This window comes from Heterocephalus glaber, unplaced genomic scaffold (genome assembly GCF_053883595.1).
Source record: "Heterocephalus glaber isolate CG9 unplaced genomic scaffold, H.glaber_assembly_v1.0 deba00001600, whole genome shotgun sequence".
In the NCBI taxonomy this organism is placed as follows: Eukaryota; Metazoa; Chordata; class Mammalia; order Rodentia; family Bathyergidae; genus Heterocephalus; species Heterocephalus glaber.
Genome location: NW_028258372.1, coordinates 38,454,119 through 38,471,726, shown reverse-complemented (window position 1 = coordinate 38,471,726; position 17,608 = coordinate 38,454,119). Strand labels below are relative to the sequence as shown.

Genomic DNA, 17,608 nt, shown 5'->3' with positions numbered 1-17,608 from the left:
CGCCCGCCGGCGAAGGGGGGGGGGGCGCGCAGGACGCTGCCCGGCCCGCCGGAGGGCGGCGGCTACGGCGGCGGCGGGGGAGGAGGAGGGCGCTGAAGCCACACCCATCGGCGAGCGGATCCGGGGGCAGCGAGTCGTCCACCGCCGCGCTCCAGCCTCCGCCCGCACCGAGCCGCGGGACCCGGGCCGCACCGGGGAGGGGCCGCTCCGGGCCGCAGCGCGAGGGCAGCGAGGGACGGCGGGGACCCGGCACCGGGCGGAGCCGGCGGCAGCGACCATGATCGCTTTGTTCAACAAGCTGCTGGACTGGTTCAAGGCCCTGTTCTGGAAGGAGGAGATGGAGCTCACCCTGGTCGGGCTGCAGTACTCCGGCAAGACCACCTTCGTCAACGTGATCGCGGTACGAGGGCGCACCGAGGGCGCCCTGGGAGCCGGGGTCGCCGCCTGGCGTGGCCGGGCACGGCCGGGCGCCGGGCGGGGGAGGAGCCTGCCCGGGCGCTGGGGGCCTAGCACGGCCCGTGGGAGACCCGGGTAGCGCGCTATCCGCTCCCTCGCGTGGGCCGGAGGAGCACTGCCGTGGGACAGGGAGGTAGAGAGGAGACCGGGCTGCGGGACCCGCTGCGGACTGAGACAGGCGCCCCCGCCCGGGGGCATGACGGGGCGAAAGTGTCCGGGCCTGCCAGCCCCGCGCGGGGACGTCACGGGACCGGCTGCCTGGGCGCCGTGGGAGGGGGCCTGAGCCGAGCCCACCCTGAGGGCCGAATCCCTCCTCGCTGGACACGGAATCTCCGGCCCCACGGGTGGTAGGAAGAGGTGTCCCCAGGGACAGAGGAGTCAGTTGAGGCCCTGGGCTGAAGAACAGACTCCTCCCCGGAACCTATCCTGGACCTGCGGGGTCGCTGGGAGTCCAGGGAGGTGGTATCCTAAGGGGAGTTTGGAGTCTGGGCCTGGTCCAGAAGTTGCCAGAGGAGGTACTCCAGACCGGAGAGGGTGCCCTGGACACAGGGAGGGTGGCTCCCAGAGCAATGTGGAGTCGAGACTGAGGCGGGGATTGTAAGTCTTTCTGTGCAGCAGAGTGGTGGAGAAGGAGTTAAAATAGCAAAAAGGGGAAGATGCCCTCCCTGGATGTGTGAGCCCAGGCTGCAGTAATGGCTGCGGCCTGCATTTCTAAGCCAGGCTGGACTGGGCTCATGGGGCCCAGCGAGGCTCGGGACAGGGCCTGAGGTTGACCAGCGCCCCAGCCCCAGTCCCAAAGGTGGGGTTTCCAAGAACTGTGAGTTAGCTAGATACTGATTAGAAATGCTGATGAGATGGGTCCACAAAGGAATGTGGCCCACCATTCTGGGCCCTGCCAGCCTTGCCTGTGTTGTCACCCAGCCTGGCCAGATGGACCTCCCTGGCCATTCTCTGCAGGGAGGAGATGCGACTGCCCTGGGCCTGAGGCGGAAGGACAGAAGGAAGGCCAGAGGGGCTCCGTGGTCACACAGCTGGGCCCTGGCCTCCTCTCCTGTCCTGCTCTGCAGGTGATCTCTTCCTCTTCCTCTCCTGGCCTCTCCTGGCCCCTTATCTGGCATGGCAGGATCTGCAGGCCGATGCTGAAGTTTGGGGCGTGATGCTTTTCTCAGCTAACGTGTGCCCCTGGGCTGCTGTCGGCCTGGCCTTGGCTCTAGGATCAGAGTCCCCATTAGACTTGGCATGGCCTGGCATCACACCTGGACTCCTGCCTCCAGGCTCCGGTGACTTCTAGGCATCTAGACCTGAGAATTGTCTCTGGAAGAAGGCCGAGAGAAGAGACAAACTGCTGCCACTCAGCCTAGGTGTCACCCCTGTCTCCAGGAAAGCTCTCCTTGTAGAGCATTGTGAAAGGTTCCGAAGGTTCCTCGGTGGGTTTGGCCACCTCTAGACCAGCATCCTGTGCAGGGAGGGGAGGCTGTGACACAGGGCGGGAACAGAGCCGGAGGATCCCAGACTCTACTGCCAGGGTCATGAGTTTCTGTGGTGTTCAGGGAAAATTTCTCAAATAAAAAGCCCAAGGGTGTGTTCCCATTTTTGATATTAAATGTATCAGTTCAGCTGGCTCATCCTGAAAAAGCAGGCCAAGTTTCCCTTCTCTCAGCAGGCCTCCCAGGAAACTCCAGCCTTCCCAGATCCTGCAGGGCTGCTGGCCTGGTGTTTCTGCATTTTCCCCTTTGGGTTTTCTGCTCACTCTATGTGATCTGCCTGGAGTTAGGTATTGAGTTTAGTGACTGCCCGGCCACCAGGCTAATGTGAACTGGAAGGAAATTATATGGAGACTTCACAGTGCTTCTCAGACATTAAAACTGATCTTTTGGTTTTGGGAAGAGTTGTGATCCTAGAAAAACAGGCGATGTTTTTGTCCAAGAAAAATATGAGGGTCATTTTCAAATATTTCAAAATGTAAAAGATTGCCTAGTGGAAGAAGGAGCCTTGGGGTACCCAAAGGGATTTAGAAACAAAGAGTGGAAGTTATAGGAAGGTGGATCTTTGGCTTGCTTTGAAGAACTTCCTGATAAGCTGGTGCCACGCCAGCAATCCGGGAGGCTGAGGTAGGAAGACCCCCTCGAGATCAAGGCCAGTTTGAACTACATGTTGAGCTTGTCTCAACCAAAACAAACAAACAAAAAACAAGTTTGAACTCAGCCTGGTGAGCCTATTGACTTAACAAGACCCTTTCTGAAAAAAAAAAAAAATTAAAGCCTGAGGATACAAGCCAGGCGTGGTGGCGCATGCACTCGGGAGGCTGAGGCAGGAGGATCACTGCAAGTTCGAGGCCAGCCTGAGCTACATAGTGAGATCAGGGCCAGCCTGAACTACAAAGGGAGACCCTGACTGAAAAAAAGAAAAAAAAAAAAACCTGAGGATACAGCTTGATTTGAAGGCCCTGAATTCATTCTCCAGGAGAGAATGAGAGAGAGACAGGGGAGAGCCTGCTGATAATTGGAGCTGACCCCAGAGGGAATGGGCTCAAGTCTGAGGCCAGGTGGGCTCAGGATTATCTCCACCCTGAGCGAGGGCTGTAGAGCAGCACGTCAAGCCGAGGCCGATTCCTACTCAGCCCCAACTCCTCCTGAGCCAGAAGTTGGCTATGCAGCCCCCTGGGGGTCCTCCTAGCAGCTCCCTTTGCCCCATCGTCTTATCTGTCAGGCCAGCTTCTCAGGTTTGGGCGCCCATGGCTCTTCTAGTTGCCCAAGAGCACTGATGGTTCCCTTTGCAGTTTCAAACCGTTTGCAGACGCTTCTCGAGCCTTGGTCACAATTCCCAGGAGACCCAGGCCTTCTGCCCAGCAATGCTAAAGTCTTCTCCAAGCTCCCTGTGACGGGCCAGGGAAGAACTGGGCTTCCTTCTTCCGACCAGAACTGGGTAGCCTTCAGCCAACAGCTGCCCTGCTGGGTTAGGATGATTATAAAGCCACAAGGGGAGCCCTCCCCCTGGAGGGGCACCCTCTCCCTCTGATTGGTAACTGCCCTTGGGCCCTTAGGATATCGGAGAAAAGTTAGGGACCCTTGCCCCAGAAAGTGTACACTCAGTCCTTTCGAATCATCAGGTTCTGCCTCTGTCCATTCAACTGAGGGTCAAAAATATTAAGAAAAAGCCAGGTGTGGCGGGGCATACCCGTAATCTCAGCCACTTGGGAGGCTGAGATGGGAGGGTTGCTTCCACCCAGTTTGGGGACAACCTGAGCAACATAGCCTGACCTGTCCAAAAAAAAAAAAAAAAAAAATCAGAAAAATATTGCCTGTATTCAACACGTGTATACTTTTTTTTTTTTTTTTTTTAAAGACAGAGACTCGCTATATAATTCAAACTGGCTTTGAACTCACTGTGTAGCCCAGGCTAGCCTCAAACTCCTGGCAATCCTCCTGCCTCAGCCTCCAAATTCTGGGATAACTGGTGTGTGTCACCGTGCCTGGCTTCTTGTCATTATTTAAGTAATACAGTATCACAGCTAGTTATATAGTGTTTAGACTGTATTAGACATGATAAGTCATCAAAAGATGATTTAAAGTCTATGGAAGGATCTGTGCAGGTTATAGGCAAATGCTATACCATTTTATATAAGGGACCTGAGCATTCACAGATTTAGTTATCTGAGGGGGGTCCTGCCCCCCCCCAATGTGGGGATCCCAAAGAATGAGTGGGGAACTCTCCCTGCCTTGGTGTCTGTCTGGGGTCCACCACAGGCCCGGGTGAGCAGGCGATGTGCAGACAGAAGGGCACACGCACGCACTCCCTCGGAACCCGGGGGTCTTCACTTGAACTCAGGGGCTCGGAGAGGAACCAATCATCTCCCGACCCAGGGGATGTGAGCCACATTATTCTACCACTCAGGAGAAGGCGGCTGTGTGAGGAACAGGGCTGGCACTCACTTCCTTCAGACTGCTCCTGGGGGTCAGCAGAAACGCCTGCCTGTGCACATGGAGACGGCCCGGGAGGCATGGCATCTGCCCTTATTTGAAGCCAGTTTAAAAGAATCCAGAGATCCAGGGAGACATGGAATTACCTACAGTCAATTCCCAAGCAACCAGCAAGCATTCACTAATGCTGTTATAGACCCAGCTCCACTGCCCAGGCAGCTCTGTTCTGGTGGGGAGACATATCAGTGAACACCAGCAGTGTGTTTCCTAACAAGTGCATAGAGTGCGAGCCAGGCAAAACCGTGGATGACTCTGAAATTGCTTGGCACGCATTGCTCTTTGGGGGGTGGCCAATGTACTCCCCACCAAAAAATATACTCGACTTGAATATTCACTGCCAGCTTGAAAATGTCCGCTTTCCCTTGAGTATCAGACCATGAGCTGTTTGGGGTTCTTGACCAGGGAAGTAGTTCATTCTTCCCCTACACTTATTAACAGTATAAGGGGGTTCAGTTCCCACAGCACTGCCAGTCAGACCTTAGGAAGAACTGTCTCGGGGTGCCACTGGATGCCTAGGTTGGTGACAGCCATCCTGCCTACACGTAGGGGACACGAAAGAGATGCCGCTGTGATCCCAGCAGCCTTCTGGTCTGTGGCCATCAGCAAGGGCACGTCTGGGGTGCAGTCGACTTTTGCCCATTTCCAATGCTGAGTCTTCTCTCCAGTCAGGACAGTTCAATGAGGACATGATCCCCACCGTGGGCTTCAACATGCGCAAAATCACCAAAGGGAACGTGACCATCAAGGTGAGGGGGCGGAGGCCCAGGGCTGGGGAGCTGGGGGAGAAGAGGGATAGAGGGGTTCTGGCTGCCCACTACTGAGGCCATCTCACCCTCTTCTTGCTCAGCTCTGGGACATTGGGGGACAGCCCCGTTTCCGCAGCATGTGGGAGCGCTACTGCCGAGGAGTGAGCGCCATAGTGTAAGTATGGGCCTTTCGCATGCTACTTCCTTTCTACTGGTGCCCACCGCCCAGGCGAAAGAACCAGGGACTCTAGAAACCAGGTGGGCCATGCAACCTTCCTCTTCATTGTTCCTGGTGCCCCCGACTCAAACTGCCACTGTCTGGAATTTGGGATGGTTCATTCCCTTTTTTAAATGATTCATTCCCTTTTTAAAAATAATTTTAAGTGCACACCTGTAATCTCAGCACTGAGGAGGCTGAGGCAGGAGGATCACTGCAAGTTCAAGGCCAGCCTGGGCTACATGGTGAACTACCTAGTAAGACCCTGTCTCAAAAAACCAAAATAATACTAATAATTTTAAGGACAGGGTATGTAACTCAGTAGTAGACCTAGGTTGATCCTGGCATGGTGGCACATGCCTGTAATGCTAGCACAGGGGAGGCTGAGGCAGAAAGATCGAGAGTTTAAGTGCCACCGAGGTGCCTTTACAACTTAGTGAGACCATCTCAAAATTTAAAAAGAGCTGGAGGGCGAACTCAGTGCAAAGGTCCTGGATTCAATCCCCAGTAGCACAATTACTAGTGATAGTAAAAATTTTATTTGACATATATATGGCCAAACAACAGATTTAGTTTTTCTGATAGAATAAACAACCAATTTTTAAAAACATCTTGCTGTAGCGCAAGGTCCCGAGTTTGATCCCCGGTACCAAAAAAAAAAAAAAAAAAAAGAAGGAAACATTTTAACGGGCCAGGGATTTAGCTCAGTGGTTTCCCCGCCTGCTGCGCAAGCCAAGCGCAAGGACCCGAGTTCGATCCCCGGTACCAAAACAAAACGAAACAAAAAACATCTTGCTGCAAGAAAACGTCCTAGTGTTTGGTTTGCTCTCCCACTCTAGCCCATGAGGGCTTTCCATGAAAACATAAGTGGGTCGTTTTGGGCGGGACTTACAGCTAATCCTCCGGGGCCCAAGCACTGCACTGCACAGTGTCAGCTTCCCAGAGGACACGAGGAGGACAGCCCCAGGCTTCCCCTGCTCGCTTTCAAAAGCTTTCACGGAGCGCGTCCTTGAGCCAGGCCAGGGTGGCCCATGGCCCTGGATGTGACCATGCTGGAACCAGAGGTTTTCTGCCCTGGCAGCGGCTCTTCTCTCCCTGTGCTCAGCCCGAGGTGTCCACATGCTGTCTTCACCCTGCCTTTCCCCAGGTACATGGTGGACGCTGCCGACCAGGAGAAGATCGAGGCCTCCAAGAACGAGCTGCACAACCTGCTGGACAAGCCTCAGCTTCAGGGCATCCCGGTCAGTCAGGAAGTGGAGCGGGAAGGGAAGGCAATGGGCAGGGAAGGCGGGCATTGCGGGGTGGAGAGAAGAGGCAGTGCGTGCAGGCACCTGTGCCCGTGCGTGCGTGCGTGCGTCCGTGCGTGCGTCCGTGCGTGTGCTGGCTCACCTCTCAGCCTGGGCGCAGTGCCCACCCCGCTAGCCCTCATTCTCCCTCCGCTGCAGGTCTTAGTCCTCGGTAACAAGCGAGATCTCCCGGGAGCCCTGGATGAAAAGGAGCTGATTGAGAAAATGTGAGTTTAGTGACTTCCAGCGCCCCAAAGTTCCCCAACCACTTGGAGGTGGGCCTATTATTGTTCCTAGCATTCGCCACATGGTGGCAGCAGAGCACACTTTTCCAGGCACCTCACCTTCCTCATTGTAACCTCTTGAGCAAGAGAAAAATCCTGCCCTCCTCTGGCCCCGCGGCCCCTAGGGAGTCCCTGCCTCTGCCGACTCTTATCTGGTCTCCCCTAGGAATCTGTCTGCCATCCAGGACCGAGAGATCTGCTGCTACTCCATCTCCTGCAAAGAGAAGGACAACATTGGTGCGTGAGTTGGGGGAGTTGCTGGCCCCCTCCGGAGTGGCAGCAGGGAAGGGAGAGGACAGAAGGTGCTGGGTGCCTTAGCATGAGGTTCTCACGGGTTCCCCCTGCACCAGTTGCCTTTAGACCCCAGCTCCGGGGTCTGGTGCGGCCAGGCCCGTGTTCTAGGCATCACCCCAGCCCTTCCTCAGTGGCAGAGTAAACTGGCCACTCGCCTCTGACAGTTAGGCTTGGACCAGACGGTTCCCAGGCCCCTTGGCCTCGCTGTGCGGAGCTCTGGCTTTCTCCGTACCCAGATTCCCCACCCACCCGTGGCCTCTGGTGCCCGTAGTAGCTGCACTTCGGTGACAGCGGGCTGACTGCCACTCCGTCAGCGGTGTCAAGACCTTACAAACTTCTCTCCTGTCCCGGGCCCAGACATCACCCTACAGTGGCTTATTCAGCACTCGAAGTCACGGAGAAGCTGAGACGGCAGCCCTTCTCCCTCGGACCAGGGACCGTGGTCATCTGCACCCGAAGCCGAGCTCCCCGCCGACCCTTGGCCCCTAAGCGCACCCCTCCTCACTCAGTGTGGGGAGGGCCCTCTGGGGCTCCCGAGTCCCGTTCTGCTGAGGTTTGAACTCCTGTTTTTATTGTAAAATAAATCACCCCCCCCCGGCCCCCAGCCTCTGCCCTCCTCTGCCCGAGTCCTCGCCCAGCCCCACTTCCCTCCCCTCCAGCAGCCCTGGCTCCCGCCCCTGGCCCTTTCGCTCCCCCCTCTTCCCTTTTCAACACTCTCTGTTATTGTCCTGTGTGTACAGTATATATATGTATATATATTTTAATTTTTTAATTTAAGCAAAGACTAAAATCAACCATTTGATGCTGCAGGGGCCATTCAGGATCTGGGAGGGGGCTGTCTAGCGAGGAGGGAAGAGATGCAGGGTCGGCTTGGGGCAAGTTCACATCTGGAAAGGCGGAGGCTGGCACCTGGGGCAGGTACCGGCCTGAACCCTGCTGGCCACCTCCCGCCTCCCGCTCTGGCTTGTCTCTGCAGCCACAGGCCGGAGGGAGCCTCTGTAGCCGCCTCCTCTCTGTCCCCAGCCTCGGCAGGGCCACCAGACACATCCTGGCCCAGAGACTGCCAGGCCTAGGGCAGGAAGCCACTGCCCGTGCCGCCCAGCACCCCTCACCTGTTCCAGCCCCAGCTCTGCCCCGCCCAGGGCCCCACTCCATGGCCCACCTCATTTTCTGTTCTCATTTTGCAGAGTTGCACAAGGAGAGAGCTCAGCATGGGGGGGTTGGTTCTTTGGATTTTGTTTTTTGTCCTTTCATTTGTTTAATTTAATGATTTGTAAAGTGATGTTCCTCTTCCTTTTTTACACTTTTCAGCTCATATTTAACCTCTGTTTGGAAAATGATTCTTGTAACTGTACATTTTTTTGCCTCCTAATAACAATAAATTACCAATTTTGTGTTGAGGGGGTACACAGTGCGCGTTATTTTTCTGCAGATAGTGCGGGCTGGCTGGTGGGCACACGGGACACCAGCACACCCGCACCCTGGGCACCAACAGCCCGGGAGCCACGCCCACTGGGGCCACATGCCCAGGCTGCAGACAATGGCCCTCACAGGTCTCCCACTCGTGCCTCGGCTCTGCCCGGCCTCCTCATTCCTTTCTCAGACTCTCCTATGTCCCTGCTTGAGCTGGCTGCTGCCTAGCTTCGAAAAGGAGACCCGGTGAAGGAGCTGCCCAGGGCCCGGGTCCCAGAGGCAGGAGTGCCAGGCTCCTGTGGTGCCTTCCGGTTGTCGGCGATGCCCTGCTTTCCTGGCACCCCCTCTCCCCCTCTTACCTGTGAAGCCGGACCTCCTACCCCAGCAGTTGCTGCTTGGAGCCCATGGGCCCTGCTTGCTCAAATCTGAGGCCGTCTTGACCCAAGTTTACAGGAAGCCCCACATTCCCCCACTCCCTCTGGCCTACCCTTCACCCTGGAAAATGCAGCAGGCCCTGAAGGGCGCCTCCTGCGACTTCACCCCTGCCCCTGCTGTGAAGAGGAGGCAATTTGCCCTCAGTGCTGCCTGTGGGCTCCCAGGCCTCCCTGGTCCTGAGCCCTCCCAGCCCCTCACCATCGGTGCCCAGGGCTGCTTCTCCGAGGCACTGTGTGGCCATCAGAGCAGTCAGATACCTGCTAGCAGGGCTTGAGGAAAGACTAGATCAGTGATGGCGAGCCTTTTAGAGCTTTCAGTGATACAAACCACACGTGCCATAGGTTCGCCACACCTGGACTACATGGAACCTGACAGTCAGAACTGCAGGTTCTCGGATGCCTTCCGGTGCCTGAGATGTGTGAAATGTGTCCGTTTGGTCAAGGAGGTTGAAGGTGGGCCCAGGCCCTGGCCCCTTCTTCCCTCGCTTCGAAGGTGGGGGGTGTGCCCTGGCTGGGAACTGGAAGAGGGCCACCACCCTCTTTCATCGGGGTGCTTCAGGGCCCACTGTCCTGAACCCGGTTGAGGTTTGAGTCTGGCATCCTCCTCTCACAGTGGCTGCCTATGGCAGGTGCTTCAGGACCTGCAGAGCCCGTGGGGCAGGGGACAGACCAAGAGTGTGGTATGTGTAAACCGTCATGTTCGGGCTCTGGTGCCAAAACTGGGTGCATTGAAGAATACCCTGGCCGGGCTTGCGGACAGTTCCCAAAGGGGAGGAAGAGAAGGTGCCAGGCGCTGAGCCAGGTGCTGACCACAGTGCTTCAAAGGAGGGACTTTCCCCTTCACAGATACGGAAGCTGAGACAGGTTATGCAGCTACATTCAGATCCCAGGGTAAATGAATGAGGAAGCTGATACAGAAGGAGGGGACCCACGCAGAGTGGGGGCCTCAGAAGGTCACCCCAGCTGCCTCAGGCATCAGGGCCCCGGGGCTCAGCTGCTGCTGCCCTGCGGGGTGGCTGTCAGTGCACATCCTCCAAACACCCCAGCTCAAGTCCGCACCCTCCCCCCGAGCCCCGAGCCCGCGACCCCTAAGCAACAAACCCCACATTGTTCCCCAGCTGGCCCGGCTGGAGGGACAGTGGCTCCCTCCCAAGGCCTGCTGGCCTGCTGACTTCATTCTGCAGGCCTTTCACGTTGGCAGGCCCGGGCGGCAGCAGCAGGGCCTTGGAGCTGCCATCTCTGTCCCTTCGTCTGAGCCAGCCAGAGGGAGGGGCCAAGGGTGGCCTTTGAAACAGGCCCCCTTAACAGTATGCTGAAGTGCCCTGCACTGGGCCTTCCGTCCTCAGCCCTGTCCCTGTCTCTGGTTCACCTCAGGTCACCCGCCCCCTGCTGCCTCCCCTAGGAGGCTATTGGTGCATGTAGGATCCAGGTGGCTTGGGGCGGAGGGGATGGTTGGGAGGAGCCAGCCTTTGGCCCTGTCTCCAGCCTGTGCCTCCTACCATCCAAAGTTTCTACAGACAAAGCTGGGGGCTTTGGTCACTGTGGCAACAGGTCTGCCGAGAAATGGGTTGGTGTCATTCCCCAGTGCATGGCAGCACTGTCACCTAGCAACAGCCTCCGTCTGTTGGCAGTGTCACTGGCCTGGGGGTGGGTGCCAGGGAGAGAGAACAAGGCTGTTCAGATCCTTGGTGGGGGGGCTGGGGCAGGCTGAGCCCACGGGCTGTGGGTGGCTGGACACGGAGACTGAGGCCCGGGCCATTCAGAATCTTCGGCCCCTTGCCATCCCTGGGCCCCTGCGACCACTTCCTGAGGCCCTGGGCCAGTGGACTGTCTAGCTAGATGTGGTGGCCATGAGCAGCATGCTGGAGGACCCCGGAGGTGTAGCTGGAGGAGCGTGGACTTCAAGCCCAGGACCAGCAGGAGGAGCTTCGGGGTGTGCTGGGGACATGGGCTAGAGCCCTGCCCTTCCAGGAAGGGCAATGTGGCGGGGGCAGCCAGGGGCCAAGCAGCTGGATCATCTACAGGCAAAACAGCCCATTCTAAGAATCAAACAAGAGCCGCTCTCAGAGTGCCAGGCTGGGAAGCCCCATGGTTCACAGAGGGAAGACCACTGGCTGCCCTCAAATGGGGGCTTTGCTGGGAGAGGGTGACTCAAAGCTGGGGGCTCAGAGGGGACAAGTTGGCAGCCTTTGACTTGCTGGAGACTGCTGGGTTTAGACCAGGATGAGGACTTAGTCCCCCAGCTCCCCAACCCCCATCCTTTCTGTCCCTCAAAAGCCCCCAAGGCAGGACAGGAGCCAAAGGTGGTGAGGAGGAACTCGGCCCCCTGGCACGGCCCAGCCCCAGGAACGGCCCAGCGCCTCCCACACTGCCAGGAAAGGCACAAGAAAGTGCACTGGGGACAGGGGAGTTCTACCTAGTTTATTTAGGTTCAGGAAGGGCCTTCTATAGGAGAGCACTTAACCGGGGGCCTTGGACAAGACAACCTGGGTACCTCCGAGAGAGGTGGAGGGAGGAGAAATCCCCGGAAGAAGGGGCAGATCCAGTCCAAAGAAGAGCGTTCTGAGCCTGCGCACCGGGGAGGCCCCATTCTGGGAAGGGGACCGGGCCGGGGCGAGGCGATGACCTCCAATGAACGGTCAGGATCAAGGTGCAGCGGGAGGCTGGGGCAGGTTCACTGGTGGACTGAGATTCGGGCGGCCCTAAGGACTCAGCAGGGTCGCGGCCTACCTGCTAGAAGGTCCCTCCGAATGACAGGAGAGGCCCTGCTTGGGGAGGGGTCTCCGCAAGCCCAAACCCGCCGAGTCCCTCGCTAGGCGGCAGGATGGGCAGCCAAGCGAGACCTATGGGGAAAGAAACAGCAGGCCCTACTGGGCCCGGGTGGCGGCCCCGTCCCCTCCCGGGGCCTGGCTTCAGCAAGGCGTGCCCAGGGGCAGGAGTGGGGGCGACTCCCCGGGCTTGGGGAAGTAGCTGGAGGAGGGCACCTCGGCCTTGAGCTTCTTGTCCGAGCCGTGGGCCGAGGCCTCGGAAGCCACTCCGCAGTCTTCGCAGCAGCAGCAGCAACAGTCCAGGAAGGCCTGGCCGAGCGGCCGGCACACGCACAGCAGCAGCACCGGCGTGATGGCGCCCTTGAAGAAGGTGGAGAACTGCTTGACGAGGCCCAGCAGGTCCAGCGTCTGGCGCGTGAGCTCGGGGGACAGGTAGGCCACCACCACGTTGCAGACGTTCTCCGGGAGGGTGCAGAGGGCGTAGACGACGGTCAGGCCCACCACCGTGCTGCTGAGCTGGCTCTCGCACTGCGCATGCTTGCCGGCGCGGCACTCCGGCTTCCGGCCCGGCGGGCCCCGCACTCGCCATGTCACCAGCTGGCAGGTGACGGTGAACAGGATCGGCAGGCAGAAGTAGCAGCCAAAGTACCACCACATGCGGGCGTTCTGGTAGGTCATCACCAGGGAGTACAGGGACTCGGGCAGGCTGGCTGACGGCTTCATGACACACGAGTCCACGGTGCCCGCGGCGGGGCCTGGCTCCTGCGCCAGCTGCCACAGCAGAAGCTCCGGCACTGCCAGAGTCATGGAGCCCACCCAGATGACAGCCAGCTTGGCCAGGATCGACTGGCACCGCTCAACGGGCCTCACCTTGGGGAGGGTGCTGGTGGCCACGTGGAAGCGGTCAATGCCCAGGGCACAGAGGCTGAAGGTCGTGACGCCCAGAGAGGAGACCTGCAGGCCAGGGGGTGGAGAGAGAGCAGAAGCGGAGGTCAGAACTTAGGGGACAGAGGGAGAAGCCTTGCCTTTTAGATTAGACAGTGAATTGTGTCCTGAGCACAGAACAGCGAAGGGCTGGGCGTGACGGTGGACATCTGTAATGCCAGCAGCCTGAGAGGCTGAGGTAGGATGATCACCAGTTCAGACCTAGCCTGAGCAACTCCACGGCTTACCTGGGTTGTTTTTTTTTAAATGAAAAAATTTTAGAAAGGTTTAGATGTAGCTCAGTATGAAGGCCCTGAGTTCAATGCCCAGTACTATAGAATAAAGGAAAGAGCTGGGGATTTAGCTCAGTGGTGCTGTGCCTGCCTTGCAAGTGCAGGGTCCTGAGTTTGATCCCTGGTACCAGAAAAAAAAAAAAAGAAAGGAAAGAAGGGAGAGAAAGAAAGAAAGAGAGAGGAGGGAGGGAGGAAGGAAGGAAGGAAGGAAGGAAGGGTATGTAGCTCAGTGGTGGAGTACATATTTAGTATCCATGAGGACTTGGGTTCAATCCCCAGCATTAGAAACAAAATAAAACAAAAAAACAAAAGCCGAGCACTGTGGCACATGCCTGTAATCCCAGCACTCTGGAAGGGTGAAGCAGGAGGTTTACAAATTCGAGCCCAACCTGGGGAATTCAGGGAGACTCTGTCTCAAAAACTAAAAGGGCTAAGGTTGTCGCTCAGTGTGAAGGGCCTGGGTTCAATCCCCAGCACAACAGAAAAAGAAATTAAAAAAACAAAGCAATGGTTACAACTTGCATTTGGTAAACATTTTTTATGTCTCGAGTGATTTCCATAGGTAAGCAAATTCTCATCGATCATTTTGTAGAAGGAACAGGGGCCGGGCAGGGGGGACTCGTGTAGGGTCACAGTGCTGGTAAGTGGCAGACCTGGGGCGCACATGACACCTACTGCCTCCTTCCCTCTCTCTCTCTCTCTCTCTCCCTCTCTCTTGGCCAGGGGGTGCTCAGCCCACCCCCCACAGACCCCATGCTGTCTGAAGGACTCAGGTCATTGCTAAGGAAGAACAGGACAGAGACAGAGTCCTTCCACTGCCTCAACCCCCTTTCGGGTGGTGATCCCAGGAACAGCTCTCTCGCTCTCTCTCTCTCTCTCTCTCTCTCTCTCTCTCTCTCTCTCTCTCTCTCTGTCTCTCCCCCTCTCTCTTTCCCTCTCTCCTGTCTCTCTTGTCCTCCTCACCCTGTCCTGAGAAGCCCAAGGCCCGAGCTGCAGTGCCCCTCACCCCGAGCTGCAGTGCCCCTCACCCCACATGCTATTCATCAAGCTCACAGGAAAGAGGAAGAAGCCAGGCAGCAGGGAAGAAAGAGCCAAAGAGCATAAAGGAGGAGCAGAGCCTGCCGCGCTACCCAGCCGTGTTCCACCACACTTGGGGATTGTGCTCCGACCCGCTTCCGGTCCAAATCCTTCACTCTTCAGGCTGGGGGACACAATCCCGGGCTTTTTCCAATGCTCCAGTGTGCTTTGTGAGAACCTCACCCCCTCTTGGCAAGGGGGCCCAGGCCTGCGGAGGAGCAGCCTGGCTCCTGCTCTCCCTGCTCCCCACGGTCCCCAAGTTTCCTAGGGGCCGTCCTGGGTCCTCCCCACAGAACAGTTCCGGGGCTGGGTCTGGCCCCCACTTCTACCCAGCTCCCAGCCTCTGCCAGCTGGGAAGTCACCTCCGCCCTCCAGGAGGCCTGAGGGGTGGCAGGGGGCTCGGGGCCCAGTGTCACTGACCCGTGGGCATGTGCAATGAAGAACTCGCGTGGCACCTCCTCCCTCTTCCCCTTGAACCAACCCCAGATAAAGCCACCCACCTTGAGTCACTTTATTCTATGCACTTTATGGCCTTTACCCATTAATCCCTCAAGAATTGGGCTGCTTCAATTGATAATTAAAAAAAAAAAAAGAATTGGGCTGCTGGGTAGTGTTGGCACACACCTGTAATCCCAGCAGTCAGGAGGCTAAGCCAGGAGGATCACGAGTTTGAGCCCAACCTGGGCAACTTAACAATTTAGCCAAGATTTTTTTTTCTGTTTGTTTGTTGTTTGTTGGGATTTTGTTTTTGTTTTTGAGACAGGGTCTCACTATGTAGTTCAGGCTGGCCTCAAACTCACAGCAATCCTCCTGACTCACCCTCCCAAATGCTGGGATCATAGACATGTGCTACCACACCCATCTTATAGATTTTATTTTTAATAGAAATTAAAAAAAAAAAAGACTGGGGTTCAAACACTGAATTCAATCCCCAGTGCTGCAAAAGGGAGGAGAGAGACAGAGAGACAGGGACTGTTAACCCAGGGGTAGAGCATAATTTAGCATCCATGAGGCCCTGAGCTCAATCCCCAGCACCAGAAACAAAAACTAAAGCTAGGCATGGTGGCCATGCGTGTAATCCAGCACTCTGGGAGGCTGAGGCAGGAAGATTTCAAATTAGAACCTAGCCTGGGGAATTTAGCAACTTGGTGAGACCCTGTCTCAAAATTTGAAAAGGACTGGGGACGTAGCTCAGTGTGCAGCCCCTAGGTTCAACCCCCAGTACTGTGGGGGAAAAAAGAATTCGTTCAGTTATTATTATCCCCAATTTACAGGTGGGGAAACTGAGGTTTAGGCAGGGTCAATAACCAAGATCATTCAGCTAGGGATAAGAGAAGCCCAATTCTGAGTCCTGTGTCTGAGCCTTCCCAGCTGACCCAGGCTGTGTGCGTGGAGGCACAGCCAGCTGCAAAGACTCCCCGACTTTAGGTCCTCTTCCTGTGGGTCCCCTTCCTGTCGGAGGACTCGGTCTGCCCAGGGGGAGTGGGGCAGGGCATTCCCTGCCGAGCCTCAGAAACCCTGCCCACCGTGAAATCATCACCGACACAGCGAACAGGGTCAGAGCGGGCCACAGGACCTGCACAGATCCTGGCCCGGAGTCCTTCCCCAGCCGGGCCGGTCACCCAGGCCACACAGTGTCACCCACGGAGGAGGGACGGCCTCGAAGGGGCGCCACAATCACTGCAGTCTTCACCGTGACTCCACCCAGCCCAGATTTAAAAGGTGACTTGCGTGTTTTGTGTTTTCATGTAGAGACAAGGACATCCCGGTGTCACACACATGCACACATACTGGGACAGTTTCACAGTGATTTCGGTTTTCTGTGTTCCCACAGCCTTCAGTACCATGTGCTGGTCTTCTCAGGGACCTTTCCAGAAGTAAGGGCATAACGGTACCCTTTAGAAAAAACCTTTTCAGTACTGGGCATTGAACACAGGGCTTTCACACTGAGCTATATCCCTAGTCCTTTTTTATTTTGAGACAGATCTTGCTAAGTCACTAAACTGCCCAGGCTGGGCTTGAAATTTTGATTCTCCTGCCTCAGCTTCCCAGAGTGCTGGGATTACAGGTGTGAGCCACCATGCCAAGCTCACTTTAGCATTTTAGAACAGACTCACTAGGGGCCAGGGATTTAGGTCAGTGGCACCTTGCCTGGCTTCCAAGCACAAGGTCATGAATTCAGTTCCTGGCAGAGGGGGACAGATGCACTAGAGGGAACATCTGGTCTACCCCGGCCTGGGGGATGAGGGAATGAGAGAGGAGATATGCCTGCCTGCCTGCCTGCCAGCATGTCTGTGACAGAGTGGAGACCGGAGCCTCTGGCAGCTGCAGGGCCCAGATGCAAGTCCTGCCTTTCAGGGAGGACTCGGGTTATTGGTGGAGACAGCAGTGATGACAATGGTGGTCACGGGCAGGAAGGGAAGATGGGTCTGTCCCCAGGTGCTTGCCCTCGGATCAGGCACACCAGCCTGACCCAGGTGTGTGTGAGGCCTGAGCTCTCTGCTGACATGCCTGGGGCGGGCTGCTGTGGGTGCAGGGCAGTGGCCACGGGGAAAAAGGAGACAGCAAAGGACAGAGGGGCTTCTTGGGTGGAACAATGGGGGGGAGTAGAGCCAGGGGAGGGGCAGCCTGGATCTAAAGAAAGGGGCAGGAAGCTGCGGAGGCAGCCCTACCGCCGAGCTCGGGAAGGGCCCACACTCACCTCCATGAAGGGCACGGCCCGGCAGGAAATGTCACCCAGGAGCCGCTGCTTGGTGATCTCATTGAAGATGACAATAGGGAGGCAGAAGAACAGGACCAGGAAGTCCCAGAGGGCCAGGCTGGCAAGGATGGCGTTCCAGGCGCTCTTCAGGTAGTAGCTGTGCCACACGATGCACATGACTGACAGGTTGCCCACAATGCCCACGGCGAACACCACCAGGGCCAGCAGCATGATGGCATAGGCGCTGTAGGAGCTCTCGGTCCCCGGGTACAGGGGGTTCTGGATCTGCAGCCTCTGGCTCGGCGTCCCCGTCAGATTGCCCCTCGGCTCCTGCCCACTGCCGGGGGTGTCCCCATCCTCGTCAGGGTGGGGACTGCTGGCCACCAAGGGCTCCGTGGGCTGTAGGCCGGCAGGGCGGATGGGCCGGGGGTACTCAGCCCACTCCTCGGGCACATAGTGCTGCACCTCCTTGGCCGCCTTGGCCTCAGTGCCTCTCCTGGCCCGGCTCTGCTGGTCCTGGGGCTCAGCTCTGTGCCCACCCGGGGCACCCCCAGAGACCCCGCCCAGCCCCACAGCCCACAGGGCAGCGAGAGCGAGTGCCAGGGGCCACAGCCGCCGCATGGCCCGACACACAGGATGCGGCTGCCCAGGGAGAGCAGGTGAGGGCAGGGGACCCAAGTGCTGGGCAAAGTGAAGAGGCAGCGGCTGGCTGGGTCCGCCTCCCATCAGGCGTCT

At 57.3% G+C, this 17,608-nt stretch overlaps 2 protein-coding genes across 3 annotated transcripts; one reads left to right on the top strand and one right to left on the bottom strand.

Annotated features, from left to right (window-relative positions):
• Positions 1–111: 111 nt before the first annotated feature.
• On the top strand, positions 112–8,663 carry Arl8a (ARF like GTPase 8A). 2 transcript variants are annotated; one of them, XM_004862222.3, is made up of 7 exons: positions 112–400; positions 5,102–5,182; positions 5,284–5,357; positions 6,547–6,640; positions 6,845–6,912; positions 7,136–7,206; positions 7,621–8,663. In XM_004862222.3, the coding sequence occupies exons 1-7, from the start codon at positions 278–280 to the stop codon at positions 7,668–7,670; spliced, it is 561 nt and encodes a 186-aa protein (XP_004862279.1). In that variant the 5' UTR covers positions 112–277; the 3' UTR covers positions 7,671–8,663. The 2 variants fall into 2 exon arrangements, with proteins under 2 accessions (XP_004862279.1, XP_004862280.1); XM_004862223.4 differs by having other exon boundaries at positions 123–400; positions 7,500–8,663.
• Positions 8,664–11,517: 2,854 nt separating this feature from the next.
• Positions 11,518–17,608, bottom strand: Gpr37l1 (G protein-coupled receptor 37 like 1). Its single transcript, XM_004862224.4, has 2 exons — positions 16,874–17,608; positions 11,518–12,832 (listed from the first exon to the last, which is right to left on the bottom strand). Exons 1-2 carry the CDS (start codon positions 17,597–17,599, stop codon positions 12,023–12,025), a joined length of 1,536 nt encoding a protein of 511 aa, XP_004862281.3. The 5' UTR covers positions 17,600–17,608; the 3' UTR covers positions 11,518–12,022.

What these genes read in the sequence shown, in the direction of transcription:
- Gpr37l1 (XM_004862224.4), bottom strand. Translation starts at nt 17,599, where the DNA reads ATGGGAGGCGGACCCAGCCAGCCGCTGCCTCTTCACTTTGCCCAGCAC. An exon ending in GGGCCGTGCCCTTCATGGAG is followed by an intron (nt 12,833 to 16,873) that starts GTGAGTGTGGGC and finishes CCTGGCCTGCAG; the next exon opens with GTCTCCTCTCTGGGCGTCAC.
- Arl8a (XM_004862222.3), top strand. Translation starts at nt 278, where the DNA reads ATGATCGCTTTGTTCAACAAGCTGCTGGACTGGTTCAAGGCCCTGTTC. An exon ending in AAGGGAACGTGACCATCAAG is followed by an intron (nt 5,183 to 5,283) that starts GTGAGGGGGCGG and finishes CTTCTTGCTCAG; the next exon opens with CTCTGGGACATTGGGGGACA. An exon ending in CGAGGAGTGAGCGCCATAGT is followed by an intron (nt 5,358 to 6,546) that starts GTAAGTATGGGC and finishes GCCTTTCCCCAG; the next exon opens with GTACATGGTGGACGCTGCCG.